The sequence below is a fragment of the Amblyraja radiata genome, chromosome 18, assembly GCF_010909765.2.
Source record: "Amblyraja radiata isolate CabotCenter1 chromosome 18, sAmbRad1.1.pri, whole genome shotgun sequence".
Classification (NCBI taxonomy): domain Eukaryota; kingdom Metazoa; phylum Chordata; class Chondrichthyes; order Rajiformes; family Rajidae; genus Amblyraja; species Amblyraja radiata.
In genome coordinates, this window is record NC_045973.1 from 16,894,066 (window position 1) to 16,913,765 (window position 19,700).

General features: G+C 41.7%; 2 protein-coding genes across 4 annotated transcripts in view; one reads left to right on the forward strand and one right to left on the reverse strand.

The window, feature by feature from the left end:
• Positions 1-14,294, reverse strand: part of apeh (acylaminoacyl-peptide hydrolase) — a 37,046-nt gene extending 22,752 nt beyond the window's left edge. Inside the window, exons 1-8 of the mRNA XM_033036750.1 lie at positions 14,149-14,294; positions 7,381-7,510; positions 5,814-5,940; positions 4,947-5,037; positions 3,848-3,923; positions 2,243-2,409; positions 1,857-1,994; positions 1,125-1,216 (exon numbers count right to left, since the gene is read on the reverse strand). Of these exons, the coding sequence (XP_032892641.1) occupies positions 1,125-1,216; positions 1,857-1,994; positions 2,243-2,409; positions 3,848-3,923; positions 4,947-5,037; positions 5,814-5,940; positions 7,381-7,510; positions 14,149-14,169 (842 nt within the window). The 5' untranslated portion in view covers positions 14,170-14,294. The remainder of the gene's footprint in view (positions 1-1,124; positions 1,217-1,856; positions 1,995-2,242; positions 2,410-3,847; positions 3,924-4,946; positions 5,038-5,813; positions 5,941-7,380; positions 7,511-14,148) is intronic.
• Positions 14,295-14,366: 72 nt separating this feature from the next.
• The window catches only part of LOC116983133 (acylamino-acid-releasing enzyme-like), a 50,447-nt gene continuing 45,113 nt past the window's right edge, over positions 14,367-19,700 (forward strand). For 2 of the 3 annotated variants that reach the window (XM_033036747.1, XM_033036749.1), the window contains exons 1-2: positions 17,587-18,475; positions 19,025-19,325. Coding sequence is in view for 1 of the 3 variants with exons in the window: in XM_033036748.1 (XP_032892639.1) it covers positions 14,478-14,537 (60 nt within the window). In the remaining 2 variants the exon portion in view is untranslated. Of the gene's footprint in view, positions 14,538-17,586; positions 18,476-19,024; positions 19,326-19,700 lie in introns of those variants that run through there. The other variant, XM_033036748.1, reaches the window with a different exon arrangement.

The following is a 19,700-nucleotide window of genomic DNA, read 5'->3' on the forward strand; positions in this document are numbered from 1 at the left end:
TGTTTGTAATTGCTCAGGTGTGTTTAATTGCTTCCTTCATGCAGGTAAGATAGTACTCAGCACCTAGTCTTTCCTCCAGTCTTTCCATCACCTTTGGAATCTTTTATTGCTGTTTATCAACACGTGGACCAAAGTTGTGCCAATGAAAGTCAAAGAAGCCATTATGAGACTGAGAAACAAGAATACAACTGTTAGAGACATCAGCCAAACCCTAGGCTTACCAAAATCAACTGTTCGGAACATCACGAAGAAGAAAGAGAGCACTGGTGAGCTTACTAATCGCAAAGGGACTTGCAGAACAAGGAAGACTTCCACAACTGATGACAGAAGAATTCTCTCTATAATAAAGAAAAATCTCTCGGGAGGGGACAGTGATAGTCCAGTGGCGGTTTGGTAGCGATTGCGGCGCCGGAGACCCGGGATCGATCCCAGCTGCAGATGAAGCGCAGGTCTATGTCCATGCCGTGGCACGGCTGCCGAGAGTTTTTATCGCTTGTGACCTTTGAGAAATCCCATGATTCCTTGCGTTTTTCGGAATACTGAACTTGCTTATTGAGCATGCCTTTTATATGCTGAAGAGAAAACTGAAGGGGACTAGACCCAAAACACAAGCATAAGCTAAAGATGACTGCAATACAGGCCTGGCAGAGCATTACCAGAGAAGACATCCAGCAACAGGTGATGTCCGTGAATAACAGACTTCAAGCAGTCATTGCATGCAAAGGATATGCAACACAACACTAAACATGACTACTTTCATTTACATGACATTGCTGTGTCCCAAACATTATGGTGCCCTGAAATGGGGGGGGGGGGGGGGGGGGGGGAGAACTATGTATAAACACTGCTGTAATTTCTACATGGTGAAACCAAAATGTATTAAAAATCCTTTATTAAAATGTGACAATGTGCACTTTAACCACGTGTGATTTTTTTCTATTACAAATCTCAAATTGTGGAGTACAAAGGCAAATAAATAAATGATGGGTCTTTGTCCCAAACATTATGGAGGGCACTGTAGCAGGAAAAATAAGTGTATACTATGTTTTCTCAGCCGTTTATAGATATTCTGGGTAAGTTATCTGCAATTAGCTATATTCAATGATTTTACATACTCTGCTTACTTTCTATTGGTGCAGTACACGAGACCCAACCGTTGAGGTTCATGTTCCCATCCAACAAATACGATGCCCGTGTCATTGGGAGCCCAAAACGCCTGAAATGCAATCAAGGAGTGGGTGGGGGAAGGTGGAAGCAAAGATAAAAGCTGCATATTTTAAAATAGATGTTTTTCTTTAAAAATACAGTGTGAGCAGTCAGAATAGAGCGTTTTGATAAATTGAAAATATGGATTAAAAACCACAATAGTGTCATGTTCATGGTGTTTTTAAACACAGCCAAAATCTGTAGTACATGGCATTAAAATTACATCCAAAAGACAGCAAACATCCCACCCACATTCACAAATTTTACATTGAAATTAGTTTCCATAAAAATATTTAAAGGTTTTCGATGCAAAATTGGCAAGAACTGGTCAAACTCATTTTCGACAGAACTTTTTTCATGTATAATATAGAAACATAAATAATAAAACCCAAAGTAGGCAACTAGCCCACGTTTTTGTTCTACCATTCAATAAGATCATTAAGTGATAAGTTTCACGTCTGACAAATTAAAAAGTGTGAAGAAAACATAATTCACTGTTGATGTTTGTATTTTAATGAAATTTAAATCAGGTACTGAAATCGCATCTGAACCATAACTCAAAAGATAGGGGGCTAAAAATGATTCAGTGCACATACTGAGATATCTCAGAAATGGTTGCAATATACAACAGAAATGAAAAAGAAACAAACCTGCCCAGGAGAAATGTGGTCAGGAATCCCTTCCAGAACCGAGATGTTATTACTTTCAATATCCAGAACACACAACACAGGTGTGGTCTTTTGCGTAAATGTTTCTCCCCAGTCCTCCCAGTACACAAAATCATCTCCCTGCAAAGTAAACAGCAATTAATTAAAATATTGCTGATAGATGTGCATAGCCTCCAAAAATCAGTTAATCATATACGAATCATTTATTTTTCTCCAAAGTGGCCTAAACCAAATATATTGAGGTCCAAAGCAAAATACTACTTTAAAACCAGAAACTTTACAATTAAATTGGTCTCTTATTTATATGCTAATCTTTCAAGGTAGAGTAAATAGATACTGTAGAGGATGCCAAAAGAGAATAGGATTACTTTCACAGGCTTCTCCTGTTTATCGGATTTGATGCTGTCCTCATCGTCCTCAGTCATAGTAATTTGCGACTTAGTTTGGAAGAAGGATTCAGTTTTAGGTCTTTTCTTTTCAGCAATATACAGGATGTGAGTCTCTGAGTGAGACCACACAAGGCAACCAAACTGATCTGAGGAGAGAAAAAATGAACACAATAATATTAAAGAATGTAACAAGTTTTTTTTAAGTGTTAGGAGCATATGACAGAAGAGGAGAAATGATTCATCAAGGTGTATAGTATGCTTGCTTTCATTGCTAGGGGCATTGAATACAAGAGTCAGGAAGTCATGATGCAGCTCTATAGGACTTTGGTAAGCTGCATATGGAGGATTGCGTGCAGTTCTGGTGGCCCTATTACGGGAATGATGTGGATCCTTAGGAGAGGGTGCAGTGGTGATTTACCAGAATGGTGCCTGGATTAGAGGGTTTCAGCTTGACTTTAATTGTTTTCTTTGGAACGTGGGAGGTTGAGGGAAGACATGATAGAAGTATATAAAATGATGAGTGGCATAAATAGGGTCGACAGTCAGAACCTTTTTCCCAGGGTACAAATGTCCAACACTAGAGGCATAGCGATAAGGTGAGAGGGGGAAAGTTTAATGGAGATGTGCGGGGCAAGTTTGTTTAACACAGTGAGTGGTGGGGGCCTGGGACGCAATGCCAGGAGTGGTGGAGACCGATACGATAGTGGCATTTAAGAGGCTTTTAGATTGGCACATGGAAATGTGGAGAATAGAGGGATTGGATCATGTACAGGCAGATGAGATCAGTTTAACATTGTGGGCTGAAGGGCCCATTCCTGTGCTATACTGTTCTATGTTCTAAGTCTGCTCTGCCATTCAATATGATTTAACTTACCAGTACCCAGTCAACCTTTAAGCCAAATTTCTATATTATTTCAGAGCAAAAACTATCAGTTTCAGCCTTGAATCTACTCAAAACCTGAAAATCCATATTGTGCCTAGTTTTTTGCTCCCATGTTGGACTCTGAAGAGCAAAGCAGTGGTGAAGCTGGTTGCCCATAAGGAACAGATAACAATAACTTTTGGATTTCCAGTCAGGTGCATGAAAATAAGCTCAATACTGATCCATGAAACTGGCTATCAAAAAAATTAACAAAAAGACCCATTTATTCCTACTTTTTAGAATCTTTAACCAATTCTCCATTCACACTAATACTGTGGCCCCTCCCCCCACAACAATCAAAAATAAAGGCCAAACAATATAAGTTTTTACAATGATACCAAATCTTGCATATAACATTTGTTTGGATTTCAATACTAAAATGTACATACAATTAGGGAGAAGTCTATCAGTTGCAAACTAAACAGCATTGAAAATATGGCCCATTTTCTCTTGCTTACTCACCCCCCCCCCCCCCCCACCACCATAGGCTTTTGCCCATTAAATTAAAGTCGCCGTGACGAAACCATTTTGGTGAATACAATTTTTTGGGGGGGGGGGGGGGGGGGGGAATATTCCATTCCTCAGTTAGTTCTAATACAAAAGATGTACACTGACCTTATAATAAAATAATAATTTAATTTCAGAATAAAAACTGTTCATACCATCTTCATACACTTTGCCATGCTTGTCGAGTGCAGTCAGATTTATGCTCTTTTCCTTAGAGTTTTTATTCCAGATCTGTAATGCAATCAGCGAGTGTAAACATACAAATAATAAAGGACAAGATCACATATCCACTGAAGCTCAATAATTACTGGTAAATTAAATATTGAATCCAACATCAGTGCATAGGTGGAATAATTTCTGTAGTTAAACACCGACATCCAAATTTCAAAATAATACTAAGGCATGCTATTTAGAAAGATAAGATAAGAATTTCACTGAAAATCTCAGGGTGTATGTCCCAAGAAATTCAATTACAGAGCACTTTTTTTAAAACTCGGATTTAATTTCTAGACAGAATTGTGATAACAGCATTTATTCCCACGTTTTCTTTTGTCAATAATGAAGATGGTGTTCCAACCCCTCCACACATAATTTAGAGTCAAAATAAAATACAATCATTTTTCTATGAAGATACCAAATCTTGTAGATGTACTATGTTTGGACTGGGTATTCTATTGAGAAGAGGAAGTTCTCCTTTATTTGCAAAGGAACGATCATTGGTAAAAAAAAATGAACCATTTGCTCTTGCTTATTTAGATGTCCTCCTGAAAACTATCATTATTGATTTCAAGGAAGGAAAATAGCATTGACAAAGAAACATCATCATACCACAGATTCATAAAAGACCTTGTAGCAACATGAAACATCACAGTTCAGAGTGACTGATGGTTAATTATGATACAAAAATAGCTCAAAGAGCATGCTGAGTTACTCCAGCATTTTGTGTCTATCTTTGGTATAAACCAGCATCTGCAGTTCCTTCCTACAAATGTTTATTACCGTAACAGATATGTGACAAAGTTCTCATATTTGGAGCCCTTTGTCAAAAAGGTGTTAATGGCCTTCTTTCAATAAACTTTAATTCTGGAAGTAATTATCACAGCTTTATCAACATTGTAACAAGCAGCAAGTTGCTTCAAAAACAGTCATCGAGTGTGGGAAGAGGCCCTTCGGACCAACGACCACACCAGCCAATACGCCCCAGCTACACTAGTCCCACCTGCCTACTTTTGGCCCACATTGGCCATAACTTACTTCAAGAAATTGTTTTTCCTCTCCTTTTTTGTTTGTGTGTTCCCGAAGTACAGCCTTCAAAAATCCAGATGGCGACTCTTTGCTCAACAGCCTACAAAATGAAGAATAGTAACTTTGCAGTAAAAGTTAGAAAATATACCACTTTGAGGGTAGTCACAGTTCGTTAAATAATGAGCAAGAGACCATGAACACCTATGAAGGAAGATTGGGGGAGAGATAGTGTTTGCTGACATGTACCAACATGCAAATTCCAGCTCAATTCTGTCTTTGTCATTACAATGTACAGGCAAAAAAGTCAAGAATAATATGATCTGCAAGAAGAATGCTACCATTTGGAACCACCAGTGAAATGCAAACTTTCTGGTGTGCAGTTTCACATGGATCCTTTACCACCTTAATCAGTTGGCCTTTCAGCACAAACAAATCTCATCCTTAATAAGGTAAGAAACCATAAAGAATAATTGATAATATGCCCGTTTAATTTCCATTAACTGCTGTGTTTTTGTGATTGGAACATATGGTCATGTATTCCATGTCATCCAAGTAATTCAGAGGAAAGAAATTTACTTTTTAAACATCAAGCACATTAAATGCTTCAAATTTGAGAACACTTATTTCACCATTCTTTTATGTTTTATTTTAAAAGCATCATTTGCTATTTATCCAAAGATGATTTCAAACTTAACAAGTCTTGACCTTATCTTTTAATATGATTATCTACTTTCCCCAGCCACTAACCTTTATTTTGTGCTTTTAAAACCATTATAGCCAGTTAATTTAAATGGACAGGTTTGAACATTATGGCTCAACTATTTACTAACCGATCGAATAAATTTGCAAATACAGTATGTAATATGCTCTACTCACTCGCCTTGTAGTTCTGTGCAGTTTCCAGAAGGGCCGGCATATACAATGGAATCGTCATCGTAGAACATTATATATTGTCGGCAGAATTTGACCCGCTCCGCTCTCTCCAGATCCCTCTGAGACCATTCTGAAAAGAAAAACATTTTTTTTTAAATCTCTCCACTGAAAGTTTGGTACACGTCCAATGAGAAGGTCAGAAAGTCCTAGTTTGGTCAACAGAAGCCAGATCTTGATGAAACGGTCACCCAGTGTTGCCATCCATGACTTCCTCTGAGCAAATTCCTCCTTCAACCTGAGGTAGAGAGCCAGTCTCACTGACCTGAAGCGTTACAGCATTGTGATGTTGTCTGAGCAGTAGGAAGGTACAATGATGATATTCCAGTTTTGCGGTGATGAAATTCCACTCCTAAAACTGTTCTGCAAAGCCCTCCATTTAACTTTGACAATTCTAAAAGCTGGGACTTTTAACAGTTTTTCAATCTCTGACAGAATTTAAACCATTTTGCATATTTATTTAGAAGTTCAGTGAAACACCAATATTCTGACATGCTGAGGGCTTTGGTGGTGTTGGACTGGCAGATTTTTAATCCAATAATTGTAATAACATTTCCAATGACCCCAGGGAGCTTCAGAGGAGTGCGGCAAACATAAGTCATTAACCCAGGTGCCAAACCATCAGGATTCCATAATGGTCAGATAGTGGATTATAAGAGCTTTACTCTGAATAGTTAAGTAGAGATGTCTGGATAGATGGAAAACAGGTGGATGGCCCGTAGTTGTGATACATTCAGAAATTGATTAGGAGACAAATAATTTGCTTTGTTATGTGAATCTGTTTATCCACCGGGTGGCGCCACCGTTGTGGCGGACTCGCCAACAGTCTGTGTGTCCCTTCTACTGATTTTATTATTTTAAGTATGTTCTAAAAGTTTGTTTCAATGTTTCTTGGTTAGTTTATGGTGGAATAGGGGGAAACATTTTTTTCAGTCACTTACCTCAACAGAAATGTGATTTTCTCCGTGTCCCATCTCCACTCCCCCTTTGCAGCCTAACAACATGGAGTGGTGCGGTCTTTCCTGGAGACTGGCCCGGAGCTTCAAGCTACCATCACAGTGAGGAATGTTGATTCCACTGTGGTGGATGTTTATGTTAAATTTATTTTATGTGTGTATTGTGTTCTTTTCACTTAGTATGGCTGTTTGGTAACTTAAATGTCACTGTACCTTAGTTGGTTAAGTGACAATAAACGCAAACTTGAACTTGAGAAGAATTGCACAATTGTTATCTTTCATATTGTTTTGTTCAAATTCTTTTTCACTAACTGCCCCTATTAACCCATCGGCCAAATAATCCCAATTACAATTTATCCTCATGGGAACCTTGGCCTCTTCTTATCAAAGATATACCCATTTGTTCCAGCCATCTTCCCACAATCTCTTAGCAATTTGAAACAATTTGTTGCTCTCTTTCCCAATTCTGACTAAGGATCTTCAAACCAAAACATTAATTCTGTTTCTCTTTCCACAGATTTTTTTACAATAATTTTTTATATCTTTGGTTCAGTTACCTGTATAGATGTTGCAGTGTTTTCCGCCATACTGAGAAATGACCTCTGGTCCAATGGTAGCTTTTGACAGTGATGGGAATTTGCTCAACTCTTTGTAGATCTCAGCAATCTCCTTGGAATCCGTAACCACCTTTTTTTACAAAAGGAGAGTATGTCTCAATAGTGGAATTAAGTACAGATCATAAGTACTTCCTTAAACAGGTTGTTCAACATTTGTTTTGACATATGTGGCATAAGGCATATTTATATAAAAATTAAACTTGTAGAGGTTGGCTCTTCCTTACTAATATAATTATTATTTTAATTCCTCACCTTCAGAGTGTCTCAGTGTGTTACACTATGTTGAGCTGAACAATCTAGGTATATTTACAGAATTAAGGGCAGTCTAGATCTACAAGTTAGTGCAATACTAAAGAAGTGCTACATTATCAGATGTATCGGATTGCACATGTCTTGGCTAATATTTAATCATGCATTTAACGATGTTAACATTGATGAAATGAAGCTAATGCATATTTCATCAGTCAGTGTAATTTTTGCATGAAAACTACATTGTTGCAGGAATTCATAAATTGCAAACATCTTGCTTACCTCATTTATTGCAACTCATCCCAAGAGCAAAATATCAAATGATCAACCATTCCTTCTCTCCAGACATGCTGCCTGTCTCGCTGAGTTACTCCAGCATTGTGTATCTATCAAATGTGCACCATCCAAACATTCAATGGAAAGGTACACATTTATATCTCCAAGGAATTGGCATCAGGCTGTTCAGCATCTGGTTCACTCATTTATGTGGAGTGTGTGACGAGGGCCACAGTGATTCTGCATGTGTGGACTGAGCCCCGGGTCTACCTTTACAGCCAGGACCAGAGTCTAAGCTGTCGGTAGACACTAAATGCTGGAGTAACTCAGCGGGTCAGGCAGCATCTCTGGAGAGAAGGAATGGATGCCGTTTCTGGTCGAAACCCTTCTTCAGACTGATCTAAACTGTGGCTGGATACACAACCAGAGCTGGGGTAGGGGTTTTGTACACCGTGTCAGGAAAGTTCAGTTGGCCTATAGCCAGGGTGCTTGTATATTTCTTGCTCCTTTTAAAAACACTGGAGTCACTAGGAAATGTGTTATATTACTGCATAATATTTTAAGTAAAACAAGTGCGATAAAAGTGTGTTGGACTAACAACAGATATTTCTGAAAAATACTTCACCAAATGCCTTTTAAATGTTGGTAGACACAAAATGCTGGAGTAACTCAGCAGGACAGGCAGCATCACTGGAGAAGGAATTCCTACGCCTTTTAAATGTTGTTATAGGACATGCTTCCACTATCTCCTCTGGTGTGTCTTTCCATATACCCAGCGCCCTGTGTGAAAAGGTTGCTCCTCAGGTTCCTGTTAAATCTTTCCCCTCTTAAACCCATGTCCTCTGGTTAATTCCCAGACTCTGGGTAAAAGATTCTGTACAGCTACTCTATCTATTCCCTTCATGATCTTATGCACTTCCATAAGATCATCCATTATCTTCCTGCGCTTCAAGGAGTAGAGTCCTAGCCTCTTACTTTACCTCAGGCCCTCAAGTTCTGGCAATATCCTCATAAATCTTCTCTGCACTCTTTCCAGCTTCACAACATCTTTCCTATACCAGGATGACCAAAATTCCTTTATTTCAATCTTGCTATATTACTCTGGCACTTGATTAATGTAGGTAGTTTCTTGGCATTTCTATTGAAAGGTTCACCATAATAAATGGTTCCTGACTTTCTTCCTTTCAAAGAACAAACTTCTGGAGGAAATTAGCGAGTCGGGCAATATTTGTGTTGAGAAATGGATAGAAGACTGACAAAGGATCCCGATTCAAAAAGTCGCCTGTCCATTTCCCTCCTCAGATGCTGCCTGACTTGCAGAGCTCCTCCAGCGTTTTTGTGTTTGTGGCGGCGCGACTCACCCGTTGCAGCGGCCCCTACAGCCTGTCTGTCTTTTTTTTATTTTTGTCTAGTTAAATGTAGTGTTGGTGTTTTTTTAATACTGGTTTTAAATGTGTATATGTGGGGGGCGGGGGGGGGGGGGGGGGGGTGGGGGGAAACTGTATAAAATCTCTTCCCTGTCCGGGAGACCCGACCTTTTCCCTGTCGGGTCTCCGTTGTCGTTGGGGCCTAGCACCGTGGAGCGGCCTCCAACCTGAACGACCCGGGGGCTCGGGAGACTGCGGACTACTCACCATCGTGGGGCTGGCCGGCCTCGGAGCGTGGGGAACGGTGGTGACTCGCTGCTGCGACTCGACTCCTGGGGCTCGGAGGCTCCAGCAACGTAGCCGCAGGTCCGGTGGACTGGGACATCGGGAGCTCGCGGGTCCGGGGGGAGAGACTGCTTCCCGGAGCTCCCGCAACGCGACTTCTCCAGCCCATGTCGCGGGATTGGAACGACCCGGAGCGGAGACGTACATCGCCTGGCACGGCTTCATGGCCGTGGGACATTCCAGCGCCCGCCGGGGGCTCCAACATTGTGACTTTTAGACTGGGAGCGGGGCCGTAAATCGCCCGGCATGGCCTAAAATGGCCGTGGGACTTAGCATCGCCCGCCTGGTGCTTGGACATCAGGAGAGAAATGGAGAACAGGGGAGAGAAAAGACTTTGCCTTCCATCACAGTGGGTTCACTGTGTTTGTGTGAATTAAATTGTGTGTATGTCTGTAGGAAATTGTCTTTGTTTGTATGGCTGTGGAAACGGAATTTCGTTTGTGCCTCACTGAGGCTCAAATGACAATAAATTGTTTTGTATTGTATTGTATTGTATTGTATTCTTTTGCTTAAGTTTCCAGAATCTACAGTGTCTTGTACCTTTTTTACCTCATCCATTTAAAAAAAAATAAAAAATCATCTGAGCCAATTAAGATAGGATAAAGAGAATTTTATAAAATGTTCAAAATTGTGAATTTTTAATTGGTAGTTTATGACCTGTTTTTATTTTTCCTGATCCTCTTGACTAATTAAAGATGTGTCTACTTATCATAAACTTTTTAAATCTTCTGGCACATGCGACACATTTTTCAATCTGATTCATAATCAATTTACATCAACATTAAGACTCTGATAATCTGACATCCTGTGGATTTTGGTAGGACTAGACCAGTATATTTTTAATATTCTAAATGTGGTCTCACCAACATCTTATAAAACTGTAATATAACATCCCCATCTCTATACTCAATACCCTGGCCATTGAAGGGCAATGTGCCAAAAGCCTTGTTGACCACCCTATCTACTTGTGACACTACTTTCAAGGAACGATGTAACTGCACACGAGATCCCTTTGCTCTGCAACACTCCCCAGAGCCCTGCCATTCACTGTGAAGATCCTGCCCGCGTTTGACTTCCCAAAATCCAATGACTCGCACTTATCTCTGCATTAAACTCCATTAAGTATTCCTTAGCCCACTTGTCCAACTGATCAAGATGATCAATTTTTGATGACCATCTTCGTAATCTACAATACCACCCACTTTAGTATAATCTGCAAATTTACTAATCCTGTCGTACATTCTCACCCAAATTGTTGATACAAGAGGCCCAGCACTAATTCCAAAGGCACACCACTAGAAACAGGCCTCCAGTCTGAAAATTAACCTTCCACCAGCATCCTCTGCTTCCTTCCACGATGCCAATTTTCAACACAGTCGGCCAGCTCTCCCTCGATCCCATGCAATCTCACCTTCCAAAACCTTATCAAATGCCTTACTGAAATTCATATATTGTCTACAATTCTGCCCACACCAACCTTTATGGTTATATAGTTGAGTATAGGAGCAAAGAGGTCCTCCTGCAGTTGTTCAGGGCCCTAGTGAGACCACACCTGGAGTATTCTGTGCAGTTTTGGTCTCCAAACTTGAGGAAGGACATTCTTGCTATTGAGGGAGTGCAGCGTGGGTTCACGAGGTTAATTTCCGGGATGGCGGGACTGTCATATGTTGATAGACTGGAGCGGCTGGGCTTGTATACTCTGGAATTTAGAAGGATGAGAGGGGATCTTATTGAAACATATAAGATTATAAAGGGTTTGGACACACTAGAGGCAGGAAACATGTTCCCAATGTTGGGGGAGTCCAGAACCAGGGGCCATAGTTTAAGAATAAGTGGCAAGCCATTTAGAAAGAAGATGAGGAAAATTCTTTTCGAACAGAGAGGTGTGAGTCTGTGGAATTATCTGCCTCAGAGGGCGGTGGAGGCTGGTTCTCTGGATGCTTTCAAGAGAGAGTTAGATAGAGCTCTTAGGGATAGTGGAGTTAAGGGATATGGAGAGAAGGCAGGAATGGGGTACTGATTGTGGATCAGCCATGGGCACATTGAATGGCGGTGCTGGCTCGAAGGGCCGAATTACCTACTCCTGCACCTATAGTCTATTATCTTAAAAAAAAACAATTTCATAATACGATCTCCCACATAAAAAAACAGGCTGATTATCCCTAATCAGTCCGTCTATCTAATTGCATATAACTACTACATTAGAATACTCTGCAGTAACTAGTCAACAACAAATGTTAGGCTCACTGGTCTATAGTTCCCAGGCTTATCCTTGCAGCCCTTCTAATATAATACCACATTAACCATTCTTCAGTCTTCTGCAAACACACATTTAATGATGTTTCATAATCTCAGGGTGGGCACCTGCAATTCCTAAGCATTCTTAAGAAACCTTGCATTATAAAATATTGTATTACAAAAACAATAGGGAAACGTGCGGTTACGAAACAGTGTTTCAAACTTGCAATGAGTTTCTTTCCCCACCCACATGATTTTCAAAAATAAAGACCTTTTTTATACCACCTACACATTTATTTTTGCTAAGGCTGCATGTTACATTGTTTAAAAGTGTATCATTGCACATGGGTTGATAGAAGTAATTGCTTGTCAATTTCAATTACTACCTGTGGTGAATCGGAGATATTGTTCTTAAGAGACAAAGGTGTCTGATTACTGCCAGAAGGTAATTATTTCCCAAGACTTTTTTGTAGAGGACAGCATTTTTCTGCTTGTCAATTTCCATTGTAACGATAAAATGGTTCTCTAGTTGCCGATCAAGAGTGTGATCAAAATTTGGCATATGTAATGCAGATAGTGTTCCTTAATTAGGAATCAAGTTATTTTCAATTTGCAATGTGGAAACACGTATTATAGCAGGACTACTTGTTGATTTTACAAAGAGCATAGAAATGACAAGGCTAAAAAGACACCAAATGCTGGAGGATCTCAGAGTCACGCAGCATTTCTGGACAACATGGATAGGTAAGGTCCGCGGAGACCAGTCATTCTCCAGGGATGCTGCCTAACCAGCTGAGTTACTTTTAGTATTTTATGTCTTTTTTTGTAAACCAGCATCAGCAGTTCCTTGTTTCTATAAATGACTAGGATATCTGGTCTTTCAAACATGTTCTGTCATTCATGGCTGACCTTCCATCTCAGTTCAACTTCTCCAAAACTTTTCCTTTACCCTTTGATAAATATTGAGAAATCTAAAGATATGTTTTGAATAGCAGTGACTGAACCTATACATAGACTTCCAAAAGAAGGGTCTCGACCCGAAATGTCGCCTATTCCTTTGCTCCATAGAGCCTCACCCACTGAGTTTCTCCAGCATGTTTGTCTACTATCTTCTGAAAGATATTTCTCCTCATTTCAGTCCACTTGCACGTTACCTTTCAGTGACTCTGAACATTAACATTCTCCAATCGGTGTTTAAAAAAACTGCAATTTTTTGTACATCTAAGACTATTTTCTCATGTTATAATCCATCTGCTATATTCTTAGTTTGTCCACATCCTTCTGAAATTGTCCCCATTCACAAGCCCCAAAGTTTTGTGCATAACACTTACACAATTGTGCATAATTTAGGTGGGTCAACATTTCTGAAGATCACCTAAATGTGACTCACCCCCCTCCTTAAATTTAAATGTAAACAGATATTGAAATTTATATTTAGGGAGCAAGACCCTACATTTTCTTAATGTAATTCAGCATCCCGGGACAATTCAATGGATGGAACAAACAATGAAATAGTCATACAACATCGAAACAGGCCCTTCGGCCCAATTTGTCCTTGCCGAAAATACTTTTAATACATTAAAAGAATACTTCCTTAAAACATTTTCCCCGGTGACACGGCAGTCCACTCCCAGATTGCAAGGAGCAACAACCTTGGTCATAAATCAATCCTTTTCACTGAAGTTGGAGAAGCATGAATGTTGTTCAAAACAATTTGGAGGGGGTGAAAGGACACCTGCAGGAATCCGTGTTGAGGGCGGCACAGATTGAAATTGCATGTCCTTCAAAGTACGGAATCAACAGGTGGCGATGAACCCAGTGTGAAGTCCAAACAGGGAGGATTAGGTAGAGAAAGTCCCACTGGGAACCAGCGAGAGGCCCAAAAGCCCACGGTCGGGCCCCATTCCACTGTCCAGAGGATCAGTACGGATGTCAGGGGTTATGGGGAGAAGGCAGGAGAATAGGATTAGGGAGGGAGAGGTAGATCAGCTATGATTGAATGACAGGGTGGACTTGTGCCCTAATTCTGCTACTATCACTTATAATCAGTGCCCCGGCACCAACTACACCCGGGAGGCGACGCCCCAGGTCACCCTCCGCCCTCAATCCTCGGGACGGTGTGAAGGGGGTAAGGACAGATGGCAACCTCCTCCCCCCGCACCACCTGAACGCTACTCCGTGCAGAGCCAAGGCCTCTCGGGCCGCCCGCCCGCCAACGCCACCTCTCTCTTACCTCCGAGCCCATCGTTGCCATGGTTACTGCCCGGCCCTGGAACCCGAGCCGCCCGGCGCTGAAGCCGCGGGGGATACCAAGCAGCCGGCGCGGGGAGAGCAGAGAACAGAACTGTACTTCTACAAATCTAATCCTGAGTTTTGTACCGGATATTTCATTCGAACTAATATGTGAATTAATATTATACACATTACTGGTTTGTAGGTCTGTAAGTTATTTATTATGTGTTGAAAGACTACTAATTGGAGAGCGAGTCTCCCCTTCCTTTTTGTCAGTGAGAAGGTCGGACGCCCGTTGCTGACGCAGCGCGCCGGGTGGAGCGAGTGCGCATGTGCGAGGGAAGCGGAGCGCAGCCGAGTGACAGGTCCGTCTGGTCCAACTCCTCACAAGTGAGTAGGAAGTAACTGCAGATGCCGGTTTACACTGAAGATAGATAGTAACTCAGCGGGACAGGCGGCATCTCTGGAGAGAAGGAATGGGTGGCGTTTCTTTAGACTTCAAATGGGATGAAGATCAAGGGAAGTGTAGAAGAGTTCTGAATTCTCTGGGGGGAACCTTCTCCAAGACAGACGTGAAGCTCACCGTTTGACCTGTTTTTACAAAATGTTAAATGGTCAGCTCAACATAGACTACAAGATCTACACCAAACCCAAACCAATTAGGAGCAGACGAGGGCATTCGATCCAATTTGTGATCCCAGCTACAAAGACAGATGTATACAGCAATTCGTTCTTCCCCCGCACAATTAAAGCATGGAATAATCTCCACCCAACTATAGTTACCCAACCAGATGCAACTAAATTTAAAGTAGCTCTTTCTTCCCAATAACCCTTTCTGGCTTAAGCCCTCCCTTCACCACCTCCAGTTTAAATTCCATTTGGAATATTTTGGAGGACCAAGAAACCAAGAACAAGAACCAAGTTAGCTAGGAGAAGCCGAACCAGCAGGTCCAGGAACAGCTTCTTCCCGGCGGCTGTCACTCTACTCAACAACGTACCTCAGTGACTGCCAATCACCCCCCCCGGACACTTATTATTATTTATTCAAATCATTTGCTATGTCGCTCTTCCAGGGAGATGCTAAATGCATTTCGTTGTCTCTGTATTGTACACTGACAATGACAATTAAAATTAAATCGGAATCGGAACCGGAATCTGAGAAGGTGACTACGAAGCATACAGTGAAGCATCCATCCCTCCCCCTATCAAAGTTTCAAGATCAGTTTATTGTCATATGTACAAATTAAGGTACAGTGAAATTCGAGTTGCCATACAGCTATACCAAGTGAAAAGCAACAAGACACACAACCACATAAAAGTTAACTTAAACATCCATCACAGTGGATTCCACATTCCTCACTGTGATGGAAAGCAATACAATTCAATCTTCTTCCTCTTGTTCTCAGAGCAATCAAACCATCCGCAGTCGGGGCGATCAAAGCTCCCCCAGCCGACAATCGAAGCCCCCGTCGGGGTGATCGAAACTCCCGCGTCGGGGCGGTTGAAACTCTCTCCACAGCATGGAGCTCCCGAGTCGACCTCTTCTTACCAGAGACCGTGGGCTTCACGATGTTAAAGTCTACAGGTCCCGCGGTTGGAGCTTCGATCCCCGGCAAAGGAATCGCAAGCTCCACAATGTTGATGTCCTTCAGACTCCTGCGGCTTGGAGGGCCCATCAGTTTCCAGAAAAGGCTGCCAACCCCACGATGTTAGACCACAGTGGGGACGGAGATACAATATGGAAAAAAATTGTATCTCCGTCGAGATAAGAGATTGGAAAAAAAAGTTTTTCCACCCCCCACATAAAACAAACCAAGGAACACTAAAACATACCTTTTAACACTAAAAATAACAAAAAGAAGAAAGGACAGACAGACTGTTGGCGAGGCTGCTGGTGGTGCCACCTGGTGTCTAAGACAGACACAAACTCAGCGGGACAGGCAGCATCTCTGCAGTTCCAGAAAAACCAGCATCTGCAGTTTCTTCCTCCACACCTTCCCCTTCCTAGTTGTCCCACCAGTCTGACTGTCCACTGATTAAATTTTATCTCTGTATGCTTTGTTATCACCTTCTCCTAGAGAACAATTATCTATTCTACATTTTCCTTGATCTATCTCCAATTTCATGTCTCGTTTTCACACCTTGCACTTATCTCTGTGACTCCTGCTCCCCTGACTCTCAGCCTGAAGAATGGTACCGATCTGAAAAGTCACCCATTCCTTCTCTCCAGAGATGCTCCCTGTCCCACTGATTTCCGCCAGCATTTGTGTCTATCTTCGGTACAAATGAGTGGCAGCATTGCTGTTTGTAGAGCATAATCAGATATCGCAACTCCTGTTTTACACCCGTTAAAGTTCACCACGGAATCCACAGCAAGTTGTTTAGTTTCTGGTTAACCGCAGAAGCCAGTTTTCCGTTCAAACTGATACTGAACGTGAAAACTTCTGGAAACTCAAAGAACTGTGTTAAAAAAGTGTAGGAAGGAACTGCAGATGCCGGTGTACGCCAAAAATAGACACAAAATGCTGCAGTAACTCAGCAGGACAGGTGACATCTCTGGTGAGAAGGAACAGGTGACGTTTCGTATGGAGACCGTTCTCCAGCCAGTCAGGGGAGAGTTTTCTGGTTTCCCTCTCCCCTGACTCAGTCTGAAGAAGGGTCTCGACCCGAAACGTTACCCTTTCCTTCTCTCCAGAAATGCTGCCTGTCCTGCTGACTTACTCCAACTTTTTGTGTCTATCTTCGGTTTAAACCAGCATCTGCAGTTCCTTCTTATATAAAGTTTATTTCAAGGTGGTCCGAGTGCCTTTCACTGCATAACTAGTTTAGTGCAGATCTTCAATATTGCAATAGGGGTATCGTCATGTTCCCAACCATTTGTTGTATCTCCCTTCTCAATTGTTTCTCAATGTCATGCAAAATCAAATTAGCTGACGAAAGCTTCTGTGATTTTATGGACCTTGGGAGGACGCAGAGACAAATTATCCATTTGGCAGTTATGGTTTAACATGCTTCCTCCTTTATTTAAGGACTTCCATGCAGGGTCCTGCTATTATCAAGGATGAAGATGTTCTTGGAACCTCATCCTCTTGTGAGTTAGTTAATTGTCCAGCAGTATTCATAACTAGATATGTTAGAACTTCAGAGCTTTAACAGATCCAGTGATTGCGAGATTGCTTGGCTCTTACATGCTGTTTGGTATGTATTGAGTTCTGTGTTGCAGCTTTACTAGGCTGCTGCTTTATCTTTGTCTTTCAGCATCTCATTGAAGAATGTTTGATCCCTTAGCTTGACAGTAATAGTGGAGTGAAGAATTTTCCAGTCCATGAGGCTGCAAATATTACAAAAGGTAAATCAGGTTACCCATTTAAGACCATTAATCATGCATTGTGCTGGCTGGAAGAGAGAAATATCATCCAAAGTTGGAAAGGTCATTGACTTGAAACATTAGTTTATTTCTCTTTTTGATGTTGCTGTTTGGTCCAAAATGCTTTGAAGTTTAGAGGAGTGCTGGAAAGGCTGCATCTTTGGAAAAGGAAGCAAATTAATGTTTCAGGTTTAAGACTTCCCAACTTTTCTCTCCTCAAGCCTGCACAATACACAAGTAATGGTCTTAAACGAATAACCTGATTTCACCTATCATAACTTTTGTTCTATAAATAAAGGTGAGGGAAATACTGATTAATACTCTTTCTCTACTCTACCTCAGCCAGTCCCTTGGCATCCTGGATGACTTGCTTCCACTCTATTTCTCTAGTTTCTGAGGGGCGGTTGGTAAGGTCAACATTAGATCTACAACTTGCTATGGATTGGGGTGGTATGCTCCTGCTGCCACTTACAATGATTTTGAATAGTTGTGATCCAGGAATCCCACAGGTCATGAGTGGGGATAGTTAGGTGGGGTGATGCTATTTTTTTTTAATTGAAACTTTGAGGAAATCTTTAAACCTTGTTTTATCTTATATTCTTATGACAAAGAAGCCTCTTATTATCGTGTGATCTATCATGCCTCACATGCTCATCAACTCCAACCCATTATGCCTTGTGCCCATTTCTCCGCCCTGACCATCTATCCACTCCAATTAAAAGTAACAAAGTAACTTTACCATTAACAAGTCTTTGGGATGTGGGAGGAAACTGGAACAACTATGGAATGCCCACTTTGCAGGAGAACATGCACATTCCACACATGTAGCAACAGAGGCCTGGGTTGTTGGTGCTGTGTGGTGGCAGCACTGATTGCTGCACCACTGCACCACCCATTCTCTAGCTTATAATAGCTTGACTGCACCAGTCATGTACCTAAACCTGTTCTATTATTGGAGCAGGTACATAAAAATGCTGGAGAAACTCAGCGGGTGCAGCAGCATCTATGGAGCGAAGGAAATACAATACACAATACACAATACACAATACAATTTATTTGTCACTTGAACCTCATAGAGGCTCAAATGAAATGTTGTTTCTGCAGTCATACACACAAGAAAAAAAGACCCAAGACACAACACAATTTACACAGACATCCATCACAGCGCATCTCCTCCTCGCTGTGATGGAAGGCAAAAAAACTTATCTCTCCCCTGGACTCCCCATTCCCCTCCCGATGTCAGAGTCAAAGCCCCTGGCGGGCGATGGCAATTGGTAACGTTTCGGGCCGAAACCCTCCTTCAGACTGATAGGGGGTGGTGGGGAGAAGGAAGGAAAAAGGAGGAGGAGGAGCCCGAGGGCTGGGGGATGGGAGGAGACAGCTCGAGGGCCAAGGAAGGGGAGGAGACAGCAAGGGCTAACAAAATTGGGAGAATTCAATGTTCATGCCCGCCGGATGCAGGCTCCCCAAGTGGAGTTGGAGCATGGAGCATCCATTAATATTGGAGCAGCCTGAGTGTAATTAGGACCTAAAGTGCCGAGGATTGCGGAAAGAGGATACTGAATTAGTTCTTACCTTGGCAGTGGACATCATCTTTGGTGGACATGGTGAACCTTGCAGAGAAAGCACCTCACAATCTACCCACCTATCCTCCTGAGCGACTACCACTTGCCCTATAAATGGGAGAATCTGCAGTTCTCATGTTGACTTTGTTAGCCATTTCAGAACCCACAAACCTTAGTCTCTTTGATCCCAACATACCATCACAGAAGAAATTAGCATTTTCAATTATTTTAGAATTCTTCCTTCATGTGCTTAAAGGGCTTTCTCACTGTGCGACCTGAAGCAAGACTTAACAAGATTTAACATCGTGGGAACCTTCTGCGATAGCAGTACGGCATTCGTGGACCACCGAGGACCTCCGTGGCGCTAACGGCAGGTAGTCGTGTGACTTGGTAAGGTCGGGAGAAAATTCAAACATTTTTGAATTTCTCCAAGAGTGACTTGAGCAGCATTGCAACATTGTATGAACATAGTGGCCAGTGCGATATCCATGCGATATCCGTAATAACTCTTGCGGGTACCGTGGGAACTCCTGCGAACGGTGAGTAACTGAGCAGTTTGATTGTCAGTGCTTGTTTTACCTCATTGTTAAATAAATATATTTTTTACTATCAGATTGATGT